The sequence below is a fragment of the Lethenteron reissneri genome, chromosome 35 (genome assembly GCF_015708825.2).
Source record: "Lethenteron reissneri isolate LAM-NWPU_2019-01 chromosome 35, ASM1570882v1, whole genome shotgun sequence".
NCBI classification, from domain to species: domain Eukaryota; kingdom Metazoa; phylum Chordata; class Hyperoartia; order Petromyzontiformes; family Petromyzontidae; genus Lethenteron; species Lethenteron reissneri.
In genome coordinates, this window is record NC_083813.1 from 3,327,721 (window position 1) to 3,342,294 (window position 14,574).

Genomic DNA, 14,574 nt, shown 5'->3' on the forward strand with positions numbered 1-14,574 from the left:
AGTTGCACATTTTTATCCTGTTTCAGGTTGTCATCTGAGCCCATTATTGCTCGGGGGTTAATAAAATAGGTACCGCTTTGCAGAATGTAGACAACATTTGTTTGGATACGCTGTCTCCAGGCATGTGAATGTGGAATTTCCCCCATTTGACCCCAGGCCTGCTGGAGGATGAGTGCCGCCCCATGCTTGTTTGACAAGGGACACTGCATAGAAATCTTCGTGTAGATCACCTTCCAGTTCGGTAGCAATCCTTAAACCGTGGGTGATGATGATCGTGATGCTGCTGCTTCCGACAGTGGGTGACACTCATTTTGCTGCTGCTGCTTCTAATTGTAGCCGATGCTATTGATGTGGCTGCTGACAACAATGCCGCTCATGAGTGTGGTGAAGATTATTCTACTTCTGTTGACGCTGCTGCTGATTACGATAATGCCGATTTATCTTACGGACGTGACAACATTCGTTGACGATGATAACGACCGATTGTACGTTGCTATATTAACGCGATTCCATCCCTGACCTGTGCCTCACCGCATGTCGGCCCCGTGGCTCGCCCGACGATCCAGGAGTACCCGCTGCTGCCACAACTCGTGCTGGTGCTCAAGCAGTTCCTGCTGCAGCGCGACCTCAACGAGCCGTACACGGGCGGCGTGAGCTCCTACTTGCTCGTCATGCTCGTCGTCAGCTTCCTGCAGGTGCCGCCCTCCCCGCGGCGCGTCTGCTCCGCTCAGATAATTTTACCGCCGTTATCGCCAGCACCCTTTTGGTTACCGAAACATATCGTCGTTACCACCGCCACCATTCTTGTTACCAGCACCACATTTCATTATTACCAACATTACCTTTTCCACCACCACCATCATTCTCATTACCTCCACTGGCATTACCACCACAATTACCATGATCATTACCATCAGCACCCCCACCATCGTTACCATCACCACCACAACCTTCATCACCTTTGCCACCACCATCAATTTCCCCCACAATTGTTACCACCGCCCCAACCACTGATCATTACCACCACAACCTTCATTATCGCCAGCATCACCTTCACGACTGCCATCAATTACCCCCACCATTGTTGCCACCACCACAGCCACCATGATCATTACCACCACTTTAATGTATTGTCGCGTGGTGCGTTAGAAAAGCTGGATTCTCTGCTGTTTGCGGTGGTGCCTACCATCGCTTTGGCGGCATAGATGGGTGGGTCGCAGATGGTTCGATGTGTTCCATGCCGTGTGGCACGAACCCAGACTTTCTGGGCACTGGTGGCCATGGTGAGTCATCGCGGATGATGACGATGATGGCGCTTGCCCAGGAACCCATTGGGTGCCAGCTCGTTGCTTCTAAAGAGGGACTATGATTTCATGTTCCCCTGGGTTTTTCCAGTTCTTCCCAGGTACATTCCTGAATTAGCTTTAGTGTGTGCTTGGTTTACAGAAATGTTTCTAGGACGTTGCTGGAACAGCCCAAAATGACTTTTCCCTTTCCCCTCCATCCTTGCGCTTCATGTCTCCCCCATCGCATTCCTTCTGTTGCTCTGTAGCTGGAGGGAAGCGGTCTTAGTAACAAAGCAAATTTTTATTTTTTTATAAGTTTCACGCCTGATTTGGGTTCACTTGTTTGAACCCAAGCAGCGATATATTTGGTAATTTTCCTTTTTTGTTTTAAAATTAAAACGCAGAAATGGAGTTGACCTGTTATGCGACAGGTGGCATTTTGCCAGTGCCCTGTTTCTTCTCCACTGACCCCGTGCAGTTGCGGCTGCTTCTGCATGCAGCCCGCGTCAAAGCTGAGAGGGGGCCAAAGCAAAGTGAACCCGGATACAGCGCATCTGCTGCTGTGGGAATTCGGATTCTGGTTTTTGCTAGCTTGGTTTGCGAAACCAAACCGGTAGGGCCACCATGGTGGCGAGGATATTAACTTCCTCGCCTGGTATACATGAGGTCATGGGTTCGATCCTGAGCCTGATGCCTGCTGTACATTTGGAGTTTGCATGTCTGTCTTTCCTCCCTGTGGTCGTGTGGATTTTTTTCCAGGGTCCTCCGATTTTTCCCCTCCACATATAGAATTGACATGTGTTTTAGAGTATTTGGCTGCTACAAATTTCCATATAATAACAAACTTCAATAAGCTATAATTTGTGGCCAGGTTGCTTCTGATAAAGAACTGCATAGCTCAGTGGGCCTTACCTGGTTAAAAAAATGTTCAGGTGGTTCGTTAAGTAGGTGATTATAGTTGGCCTGAATTGGGCAAAACTTGGCCCACGTTTCACCCAGGCAACTGAACTGCACAGTCCAATACGGTGTTTAGTTTTTTTCTGGAAGATTTGCTGGTTTATCCAGGATGTTTCTGTTGTGTGTCGTCGCTTTAAGATGTTCTCTGTTCATATTTTGTTTGTTGCGATTGCACTCGACTCAAGAGCCGCATGGCTCACAGGGCTCTACCTAATAAATTAAACTTGAAAAACTTGAAGTTTTTTTTCTAACCTAACCTAACATTAAAACTAACAACATATTCAAGAATCGCAGTTAACCCTTTCCCACTACAGGATGTCTGGAAGTTCCAGGGTGTGTCCCGTTCACCTGAATCTCGGAACACGCAAGCGGCTCTGCGTTAATTTTATTTCCAGGCATTTGGCCGTTGTATTTAAAGACCTTTTATTCACCCCAGAGAACTGTAGCAACACGACCGCACTTTACGATAGCTGGCGCCAAACTGCCACGCCTTGTGGGAGCCTCGGTATCGTTAAAGCTAGTTTTCTATCGGTTTTGTTTTGATGACGTACACGCACGTTATCGGAACGCAAAAGGCAGTAAGACACAAACAACCTATATACTATTAAAAAGAAGAGTTTCAAATAACTACTTTTTTTACTTAAGATCGAGCTCGGCGAGCCTCGCGGCCACCTCTGCATCGTCACGAGTGGCGCATTCTGTGTTTCGCGCCAATGCAGCTGCACGCGGACATCGATGGGCGCAGCGGGGACGGAGACCTCGGCATGCTGCTCATCGAATTCTTTGAGCTGTACGGACGCAACTTCAACTACCTGAAGGCGGGAATCCGCATCAAGGACGGCGGCAGCTACGTGGCAAAGGCCGAGGCGCAGAAGGAGCTGGTGGAGGGGTTCGGCCCTTCCTTCCTCTTCGTGGAGGACCCCGTGGTACCAGGTGCGGTGCTCCGCATTATCGCGTGCCACGGTGGCTGGGAGATGTTAACTACCTCGCCTGCTATACAGGAGGTCTTGGGTTCGATCCCCATCCTTGACTCCTGTAATATTTGAAGTTTGCATGTTCTCCTTGTGGTCGCGTGCATTTAGGGTATTTGGCTGCTATAAATTTCCACGTGACAAGCCACTTCATTGTGCTATCATTTGTGGCCAGATCGCTTCTGAAAAAGAGCTGTATAGCTCGGTGAGCATTCCCTGGTAAAATGAAATATAGTTTTTTATAGTATTGTCATTCATCTTTGCTCGGCTTGGCAGCTCCTCGCCGTTGCATGGGTGCGGCTGCTCGAATGATCTCCTCGACGTTACTCGGAACTCTGCGCCTCCTGCAGTCACGTCCCCATGCTCGCTCCGAATTTCCAACAATGAAACTGATGGGCGTCTATTCATGAGGGATGATGAATCCAGCCTCGCGTTAATTCTTTACGGGTTTGTCGGTGCTCGACCTATATCTGATCACGCTAAAATTTTGTATTTGTTTTCAACCTCATCGGATATCCCATATTCCGTCACCACATGTGCACCGTTCGTTAAGACTTGTTGGTGAATAGTATTGAGTAAGTAAAGTTCAATTTAAATTCCTGCGCCCCCTAAAATCTATTGTTTTCTGAGCTCGCAACTGTCGGAGTCTATTGGCAAAGACACCGTGAAACACTGTCCGCTGACACCTCCGAGTCAAGCCTATTGATGTCTGGAAATCCTTCCGACGGTGACGGTTCCAATTATAGCTTGAGCAGACCGCTTGCAGTATTGCAGATGCATGTCGGCATGTGGATCAAAACGTACGAACGGAGTGCAACAACTATTTTCCTATTTCGCCAAGAAGTTTATGCTACCAATTATTATCACTAATAATCGTTATCACGACCGTGAAACACAGAATATGTTGCCAAGAAGCAATAAAACGCAGCACATTTTAAATATCATGATTGTTAATGTTAGTGTTTCTGCCAGTGCCATTGTATTATTGTCATTGCTATTACCGTTGTTGCAGTCAAGTGAAATTGTCATTAGTCGCACCACCATCGTCATTAGCAGCAGAGTTGTCATCATTGTAATCTGTATTTTCATCAAATTGATTTGATTGACTACTAATTGCAGGATTAATACTAATTAATTAATGCAGAATGAGTGTCCATCGTTATGATTATTATCTTCAGCAACCTTGGTCTTCCTGATTTAACATTTTATTTTATTATCCAGCCTGTAACGTTAAGCGCTGTAGTATTTATAAAGCGCCTCTTGTGGGGCATAAACGCAACGGGTTTTTTTTGCACGTAGGTCGCTGGTATCGTTAAAGCCGGCACTTTCACTCCATTAATCATTCAATCGCTTTTATTTCAAAGAGTGAGAACACAGACTACACGCTGCATTGATGTTCCCTCTTATTTTAGCATTGCCGCCGTACACTAAACGTTGCCGCTTTTTTTTTTCCTCTTTGCGCCGAGTTCGCAGTGCTTTTCAGCAGTGCTTTTCAGCACTGCGAACTCTGAAGAGTGGACGTTTGTCACTGCTATGAAATCTAAATTTATTTGCTTCTGAACAAAAAAGGGACTAAGCCGATTGAAGCGTGTCCCTCTATTTTGAGTCGGTGCCACGCTTCAATCGCAGCGGATAACCTTTCACCGGATGACATTTTCGCCTTTTGACTTGCAATGCAGCCTTCATGTTCGGCTATTGGTTCGGAAGCCTCTTCGGAAATGACCGAATATTATGACCAAATATTGACATGTGCCAGCATTCCAAACACTGTGACCATCAAAAGGTTACGAGATGGGTAAATTGGTTGCTTGATATTAGACCGTCGAGGATATTCCATTGATCTTTTGAAAATGTCACATTGTCAAAAAGGCTTTTGATTGGGTTCTGTAAATGGCCGCTAATGATACAATTGATAGTGCCTCTCTAATGTACAGGCAGTGGTCATTTCCTGGGCAGACGTACACGCACGTTATCTTGTGTTAGGAGTCGCTGCTCATCGAACAGAGACTTTGTGGAAAGGAACCGTAATTTTGTTGGAGGTGCCCTTGGCATATTGATCGCGAGTAACACGATAGTCTGGGAGAGATGGAGAGCGAGTGGTAGATGTATGGATCAGGGGGCTACTAACTTGTAGGAACACTGAGCTGGCATGCTTAGATCTTAGGCTTGAATCAGAGTTTTAGCCAACTGATTTAAATCGGCTTCTCAAGTGAAGTTACTTGAAGTTTCTCAGCCTGATCAGCTCTGCCCAAACAACACATCGCTTTACATTGGTTTGTCACTGAATGTGGCCTATTACATCTGAGGATTAAATATATCAGATGAGGCTCATTACAGGGCATATAAAGAGGTGCGCCTTCTAGTGTGCATAGGAGGCTATTGAATGACCTCAGAAATAGTTTGATGCCTAGTTATTTGGTGACACAAGGTAATTGTTACCCTACTTGCTGTGAAAGTTCCGATGGTGTTTTTTTTGTCTCGACACCACTCCAAATCACAATTGAAATCTAATTGGGAGGGGAACAAAAAACGATTAAAGAACAAAATCAACTCCTATGCAAGTTGTATGATGGCTTGTTTGACGGCAGGAGTTGTCGAACAATTATTGCCAGCGACATCGTCGCTGGGAGAATGTGTGACGACGACGTTGTGGCGTCGGCTTCACATGTTGGTGTGCGCGTCTATCCTCTGTGGCGCAGGTCAGGACCTCGGGCGGAGTTCGTATGGGGCGATGCAGGCCCGGCAAGCCTTCGACTACGCCTACACGGTGCTGAACCGTGCCGTCTGCTCACAGGCCAAGTATTACCCCAACCGCGACCTGGACAGGTGGGCCGCCAGCTCGCTCCCTCGCTCCCCTGTGCATTGCTTGTTGACTGCCGCATGAGCAAGCAGAACCTCCGATTTGGCACGTTTGGCTACATATAATGCGAAAGAAGTTGTGCCTACATGCATACAGAGCCGCTACGAGTCCTCCTCGCCGTCAGCAAGAGGCTTCGCAGCGTCGGAGTGGTGGCCATCTATGTCGGTATCGTCGCCGTCAGAGTTGTTTACTTATTTTTTTATTCCATTTTAGTAGGTGCACAAACCGCGTTGGTCATAAGTCCCGAACGTTGTGTGAGGAGGGGGGAGATTGGGCTCGCTGCTGCCCCACCGAGTGGGGACCGCGAGAGGGGTACGTGAACTTTTATGTGGTGAGGGGAAGGTGAGGGTAGAATAACTTTTTAGTAAGGGAGTAGAGGGGAGCAGGTGGAAAGAAGGGGGGAATTCTTTGCATTGTTAAAGATTAGCAATTCCCTACAGGCCACAGGAACCATGGACAGAGAAGGCTTTTTGAGCCGGTAACTGCGTGCCTGCCGCCCCTCCTCTTGGACCTGTTACCCACAATTCACAGGGAGGTGTCGTGATTGTTAGCAGTGTCATCATTGGCAACAGTGTCAGCAGCATCAGACTAATGGTCGTCTTGTTATCTCCATAAGGGTAGTCTTAGACGGAAAGGGTAGTCTTAGACGGACAACCATTTTTTTTTTAAGCTTGTGATTGCATTGGGTGTCATCTTCGTGGTTCTTTCGGTAAAGTCACGTTGAAGGGAAATAATAAAAATAAAACATAAAATAATTTTCACTAATAATTCTCACTAGTGAGAATGATTTTATTATGTTTTATTTGTATTATTTTATTATTTCCCTTCTACGTTACTTTACCGAAAGAACCAAGAAGATGAATCCCTGCAGTCACGAAAGCTTTAAATCGGCATTGGGTGTTTTTTTTTTAAAGCAGGTGTCCAATATAGGTAAATTTAGTTCAGAATCAAAATCTTTATTTATACTGGAGGAATTTAATGAGCTAGAAAGCTCTTTCACAGATATCCAGTCGTGCAAACCAGTGCTGTCAACTCCTTTTTTTAGAGAACTTTTCAAAGCCTGCTCTTATTATCAGCATCAAAATTCTTACCACTGGTGTTGTCCGTGTTAGCCGCATCGTCCTTGGCAGCCATTAGCAGTATCAACAGCATTATCAGCAGAAGGATGTATGGATTCGTCTGTCTGGCAGGTGATGACCAGGATCCAAGAAAAAAAATGTTTGTCACTTGTACCATCTCATTTATACCGTTTGTAGCTCCGCTAGTTAATTTAATCATCCTCCTATGGAACGTTTCCACATAATTAGCATAGGTTGCATAAAACCTGTCTAAAATCGATTCCTAAATGCAAGATCAGTCTTTTTTTAAATCAATTAATCATCAATGTCTGTTCGAGAACACCGGGATTGGCAGCAGTGTAAACGGTAGCATCGGCATTATCATAAGCACTTGAACAGCTCTGTGTTTTCCCGGCATATCTTTGTTCTTCTAACCTGAAGGCATTCTATGAAGATATTTTGGGAAGAAACATCAGCTGATAACCCAGCTGTATTTCAAAGTCGGTCTCCCTGCTAAAATGAGTCGTACGGGCAAACATTCCTCTCCTTATTGGCTATTAACTAGTGGTGGAAATTCCTCATTCTCATGCCGGCAGCCAGTCAACTCCATAGGTATGTATGTAGACCTTCTTTCACACCGTATGTAGCCAACCGCGCTAATGGGAGGTGCATTTTAATGTCTACAAAGTAGCACTAGTTTATGGGCTATGGATTGCTGTTTAAGAGCGTTGGCCCTCTGACTGGAATTTAACCTTGTGGCTATCCAATTGCGAATCCTTTCAGAATCGGAATGTTTATTGAGACTTGAGGAATCTGTGAGCTTTTAAGCTCTTTTTCACACGTTTATACATTTTACCCCGATGTTGTGTATTGGCTGCAAAGTTAATTTTAGTTTTAACTCAGGTGAAAACCGGAGATTGGCATTGCCTCATTTTCGAGTGACCTAGGGCATTAATCTGTCGTTAGGGGGCGATAATTGCATTGTATTGTCCCAATTGCAGGCACATTTGAACCCGGACGCTGGCACACAACGGCCTGCTATTATAAATAATGTCAGGCGATCTTTGCCATCGGCTGAGAATCAGACTGTGCATAGTATTATTACGGTTGTTACAGCCACAGTAATAATCAGGGCAGCCGCCGGGTTCAAACGAGCAACCACGGCAATGAGTGGCGAACGCTCTACCGCAGAATCAGAATATTTATCCTGGAGGAATCCGATGAGCTATCAAGCTGTTTTTCACAGATGTTTGCGGCACCGCCCTGGTCGGCGACTGTAGTTTAAACGAATTTTCAGTGCTGCAAACTAACGTCGCCGTTGCTTTGTGTCTGTGTGCGTACGCGTGTGCGCCGGGTGGGGGGGCGGCCACAGCACGCTGGGCCGGATCGTGAAGGTGACGCGGGAGGTGACGGAGTACCGCGAGTGGATCCAGCAGACGTGGGGACTCTCCCCCGTCACGCCCGACCTCTCCGCCTTCCCCTGCTCCCTGCAGCCTGCAGGCATGTTGTTGCTCTCGCCGTCGGCGCAACCACGTGGTTGCGCACGTGGTTGTAAGCGAGCGCGTGCGGTCATACCGGTTGGGCGTGCGTTGCGACGTGGCTGATGGTGACGCGTGAAGAAGGCAGATGGCCTCAACGGTGTAACTGTGTGCTGGTCACGACAATGCCTGCATGCAGGTTCTCACTGCACTTGAATGAAAACGCAGATGCCCACACAAACCTACACACTCTTGTCTACCCACTCTTGTACACAAAGACAAAAGATCCCCTGGGGGGGAGGTGCTGTTAGCCAGCACGGCACACGAGGGGGTGGGTGGCTATCGCCATGCCCTGCCACTATTGTCTACTCATTGCTGATGTTTACACACTGCACCAGATACTCGTGAGCCTAAGTTGACTTGGAAAGCCCAGGACCAGTTAAAGTATTCGTCATTGTTTTTGGTTGTGAGCGAGAATCCAACGCTGGTCGTCGGGTTGGTAGTGTAATGCGTTACCCACGATCTTACTGCTCCCCACACCTCCTGCACACTTGCACTTGCATACAAACATACACACATTCCAACATGATACTACCCAATGCATACAAGCGTACAGCAACAAGTGGTGGTGACGTCAGTGACTTTTAAGCTATGTAGAATGGCGAGGGCTCGCTGGCAGGTCCTCATGGAATGGGTCCCATTGTCCTGGATTAATGGACTACCATGACTGGGCACATGTTCCAACCGCACTTCCCACTGCCAGCTAACTGCGTTTCATCCACTCGGTGCTCTGCTCATTGTCATGAGCATCACTCCTCCACCTCCCAGTTGTTGATCGTGAGCAGCAGCAGCCGCCAGCAGGTGAAAACGCTCATCTCGTGCGCCTTCTGCGCATCGGCTGATCCTGCCAGCACTGGTACCAGTGGCCAGAAAATTCACGACTCCTCCAGGTCCCTTGGGTACCACACAAGCCCATCTCTTGTATAGCCCTGTACTTTGCGTTTTAATATCTTCTGTTGGGCGAAACAACAGGAGCTGCTTGGTGATGTGGTCACTGCGCACACCTGCTGTCACATGAGCACACTTGTTGCGTATGGCAATATGTTCAGGGGCTGAATGTCAGTTTGCTAGCCACGAGAGGGCTTTAGGAGAGTTTGTCTAGTTTTGCTTTTCCATTCATTGAAAGAGTGCACGCTCCAGTTGTTTACTGTATGGAAGGGGTCTTCGAGTGCGCCAACTAAACATTAAAGGACTCTTAAGGCCTAAATTACTTCCTGGCCAGAAACGTAAGGGAACATGAACACGCTGATAGAAATGCACACACGCAAAGATGCCCCTCGTAGCCTTTCAGACTGTTGGGGCAAATGCTCTTTGTGAGAACTTTTTAAGAATTGCACAATGCACCCGAGGGGGCCCCTGGCCTGTTCAGATATTCGCCACTGTTAGTTGTGGCTGCAACTTCAACTCTGGTCGCCAGGTTTGACACGCAGCACGCTAACTACCACGCCACCTTTCCACCGTTGCACACACACAAGTTGCCCACAGAACGTGATGCTATAGTTCCCCTCCTTCCCTCTTGGCCAGACTGCATTAGGCTTCAGGTCGACAGCAGCACGCTCGCCACCGTCACTGCTGCACCCGCGTACACGCACGCACACAGAATGGCTGACGATGATTTGCCGCTGTAGCCGCCCCCTCTCCTTGCCTAACCGGGCGTTGGGCTTCAGGCCACCGGGTTTGTAGTGCCCGTGAGCTTACCACTGCCACCACTCTACCCTGCACGCCGAGTCGGCACTCGTTGCTATAACCGCCCTTCCCCTCTTGCCGACAGCATCGGGCTTCAGGCCGCCAGTGCCCGGGCTCCTCGGGGGCGTGCGCCCCGATCCACGTCTTGTTCTGCTCAAGTGCTCGTCGGTCGCCATCGCTCCGTCGTCGGCCGGCAACGGCGTCCCTCCCACGCTCTCCGGCGTGGGAGGGGCGGCACCCGGAGCGGCGGTGCCGGGAAGCGGGGACTGGGAGGAGGGTGGCGGGCGGGGAGGCAGCAGCGGCGGAGGAGGAGGCGGCAGCGGTGGCGCCGTGTCTTCGTCGTCGGACTCGCGCTCCAGCAGCCAGCAGGTGTCGACGAGCAGCGGGTCTGCCGCGTCGTCTTGCGAGTCGGCCTCCAGCGACACGGTGAGCGCCGCCGCGTGGGCTCGTCACCGCCAGCCGCGATGGCGAGACGTCTTGCTTTGAGACCATTTGTGAAACTTGACCAATACAAATAGTCCCCGAGTTACGATGATCCGACCTTACGATATTTAGATGTTACGATGGCGATAGCGATACGACAAAATTGTAAAATATTTTAAATTTCACGCGGCAGGCAAACGCAGCCGCGTACGAATCTTGGTGAGTACAGTCCAGTGATACGTTACGATACGTTCAATGCATGAATGATACGTAGCTTTAGCGATTTCATTTTAGGGTTACCACGATATGATACGTTCAATACATGTTAAAACAAATTATAGCAGATAGGATTGTTTCCTGAAAAAACTTTCTCTGAAATTGCAGTTCATATAGGTAGGCTAGGAATTTACCTTGTTCTTTACTTTAAATTTTACTGTGCAATACAGTATTGTAATTAATAAATACATATAGTATATAGTTTATACAGTACGGTACTGTAAATTGCTATGTTTTGCTAAATTATCACCATTCTTTAAGACTCCTGGGTAGGCTAGGCCATCTTCGACTTACAATATTTTTGACTTACGATGGGGTCGTCGTAACGCATCTCCATCGTAAGTAGAGGACTACCTGTATTTTCTTAGTAGCAGTGATATTATTGTGCAGATGACTGTTAACAGCCATGATAGCCTGAGTTTCAAGACCATGGGAGGTTTGGTCAAATTTGACAAATTATGTTTGGCATGGGGTAGGCAAAACCACAGTAGCGTAAAACCCCGTCATTTCGGTATTTCATAATTCGTAATTGGGGAAAATTTGGAACGGCTGTGCTTTTGGCATGTATACAGTATTAGTAATTCGCCACGAGCCAAATCGGTGTAGCGAATGGTCCAATTTCGGCAGACCCGTGGAGCGGTGCCGCTCACCACGACCAACACTGACTCAGTCTAGAGGTGGAACCCGTGGTGAGCGTTTGTGCAGACCGGTTGCTTTGGACTTTACCTTGTTTATGCACTCTGCAAGCAAACCCTCTCCGAAATGTCGTCTACAACTACATGAAGAAGTAATCAAAAGGGACTTAAGTGTAAATTCCTTAGTCTGAGAGACAAAGCCACAGTTTTGGATGGAATTGATGCAGGTGTGTCAATGCGTATGGTGTGTATGAAGAGTTTCACATAAAATCAAGTACCCTTTACAGCGTCAACAAAGCCTGGGAGAAGATGAGGAAGCATGTAGTCTGACAATGAGTAATGTGGTATAAAAGTGTAATATAATGTAGTCTTTAAGTAAATATTGTTACGTGAAAAATGTGAAGTTTTATGTTGGTGTAATTTGGTATTTACGTTATAATTTAGTGATAAAGGGAACGTACAGTACAGTAAGTGCATTTAAGCCCCCCTCCACAACCTGTCACCGACCACATCCTCCTTCGCCTGCAGTGCTAGCTACTCATGGTAAGTGTTACTTTTTAGTAAAATTATTTTTGGAGAAAAAAAATAGATTTTTTTTTTTGGGGCAGGGGAGGCACTGGCGAGTACATTATTCGGAATATTTGATAATTCGGCAAAGGCCCGAGTCCCATTTGCGTCGAATTAACAAGGGTTTACTGTACCTATAAAACTTGTGCATACAAGGGGGTGATATTTAATTCTCTATAATTGGGTTGAATCATCTATTGAACTGCAATCTGTTGGCTACCTCGGAGCGGACGTTGGCATCTATCCATCTTTTGATAGTCCAAGTACAGTAACGCATGGCTACCTCTCCCACACATTACTCCCCTCAACCATTGCCTCTAAGAATTGACCGTCTGAGTCACTTGGCCACTGCTTTGGAGGTCTCTCGTGTCACTTGGGCGGTTGCGTAACGTCGCCTGCATGCATTCCCCCCCCCCCAGGACTCTGACAACCCTGCGGCCCGGCTAACAGCGGTGGTGTCGGCAGCCTCGACTGCGAACCCAGCAAGCGTTGCCTCTCCCTTGCACGATGTCGCACCCACGCCGGGTCAACCACAGGTAGCCGCTTCACCACCCGCGTCACCGGGGAGCGTCTGTCCAGCGGTGGAGAGTCGCAGCCGAACTCGAATCTCGAATCGCCACTATTGTCATTCTCCCTCTTCAAAACTCCACCCATCTCCTGGCTCAAATGTTGGTTAAGCACTTGTCTCCAATGGTTATTTTTAACTGTGGGTGGGAAAATCCCGCATTTCAATTGAGGTTTTAGCGGGGGGGGGGGGGGGGGGGGAGTAGAGGTCTGACGTACGCTTGACCCTGCCCACCAGCTGTGCTTGAACCTCGTGGGTGGGGGGGTGGAAGAGGAGCAGGTCGAGGGGTTGGCCACGTGCCTCTCGTGGCTGCAGCACTTTGACCGTTACTCTCCAGACTTGGGCAGGGGGAGGGAGCTCTCTAACCCTGGGGGATTTTCTAGGGGGTTGGCGATGGGTCGTGGCTGCTGCTGCGCACTATGGGCACATTCTCTCAAACTTGGCTTGGGATATGACCTGTATGCAGGCTTCAAATCACCCCTGGTGATATTCTACAAAGTGGTACTTGTTTTGTTGACCTGGAAGGGATAATGAGCTGTGCCCACTGATGGAAATTTCCTGATCTTAAGATTGGGAATCGAGCGACCATACCATCCTTTTGATTCCTTTCTCCTGCCAGATTTTCACCATCTTACACAAGCAATGCCAAACCTCTCGGTCTGCTCTTTCATCACTCCTTTGGGTTTTTCCCGAGGTCACCGATACGTGGGTGCCACTGCAGTTCGTCTCCATAACCGGCCCATCTGGCATGATGATGTTGCTGCGTGTAATCCCCGATTTTAGCACGGTTGTCTACATATGGTGCGAAGAAAGAAGTTCTACATACGTTGGTTTATATTTTAGCATTGGAATTTCTGGCCAATGCCAGTTGCATTGTATGTTGTTGTTTTTTTAGTATTGGAAAGAAAGCGGAGAATACAGAGGACATCCATGCAGAACAGGGGGCGAATATACAAACGGCAGACAGAATGGCGTCCGAGCCGGAAATCGAACCACTGCGCCACCCTGCCACGCAGTAACCAAGGTCTCCTATCAATATTGCCAGTCGATCTTCACTGGTGTGGGGATCCGCTGTCTGGAACTCCCCCCTTGGTTGTAAACACTGCTAAGTCTCTCTCCACCTATTCGAGTCGAGGCACGAGTATTATACAGCACCTATACCGGACTACCTCCCTCCATCACAATCCCCTCCAACCCCCCTCGCCCACCCCCCACCGGTTATCTTTTCTGTCGCACGGCGTCTTGGGATTCGGCTATATTTAGTGTCAAGCTATGAAGTTACGCCTGTATATGCTGTTGTAAGGTACACAAGCACACACGTCCACGCGGCACCTTTTTGGTTGTTGGAGACCCACACTGCGAGGTTGTCCCGTGCCTCCACCACCAGGAATTCATGGTGGGAACTTTGCCCTCGGGAGGATTCCCGTGCGCGCCCTTTGCTGGGGCGAGGGCTGCCCCCGACTACTTGCTGCCAACACCGGCTCCCTACAGCGCGGCCTACGAGCCCGTCCGGAATCCCCGCTATCGCCAGGTGATTTCTTTTTTTTCTCTCCTCCCCCAAACTCCCCCGGCACTTGGACAGGCGATACGCTTGCCCCGGGGTTTGTTATGAACGGTTGGTGTAGCAATTCACGGTGACATCTTTTGCACCCAGTGGCAGTGGCCGCTCGGGGGTCTGAGACCTAAACTTGACATCGCTGAAATGCCGAATTTGAATCCAGGTTTCGGCTGCCTGTCATTTTAGCTGGGGGA

At 48.4% G+C, this 14,574-nt stretch overlaps 1 protein-coding gene across 1 annotated transcript in view; it reads left to right on the top strand.

Annotated features, from left to right (window-relative positions):
• Nucleotides 1-14,574, top strand: part of LOC133350752 (terminal nucleotidyltransferase 4A-like) — a 44,109-nt gene that overhangs the window by 23,142 nt on the left and 6,393 nt on the right. The window contains exons 7-13 of the mRNA XM_061565475.1: nt 567-695; nt 2,963-3,176; nt 5,914-6,040; nt 8,505-8,632; nt 10,442-10,782; nt 12,677-12,793; nt 14,210-14,353. Coding sequence (XP_061421459.1) covers nt 567-695; nt 2,963-3,176; nt 5,914-6,040; nt 8,505-8,632; nt 10,442-10,782; nt 12,677-12,793; nt 14,210-14,353 — 1,200 coding nt within the window. The remainder of the gene's footprint in view (nt 1-566; nt 696-2,962; nt 3,177-5,913; nt 6,041-8,504; nt 8,633-10,441; nt 10,783-12,676; nt 12,794-14,209; nt 14,354-14,574) is intronic.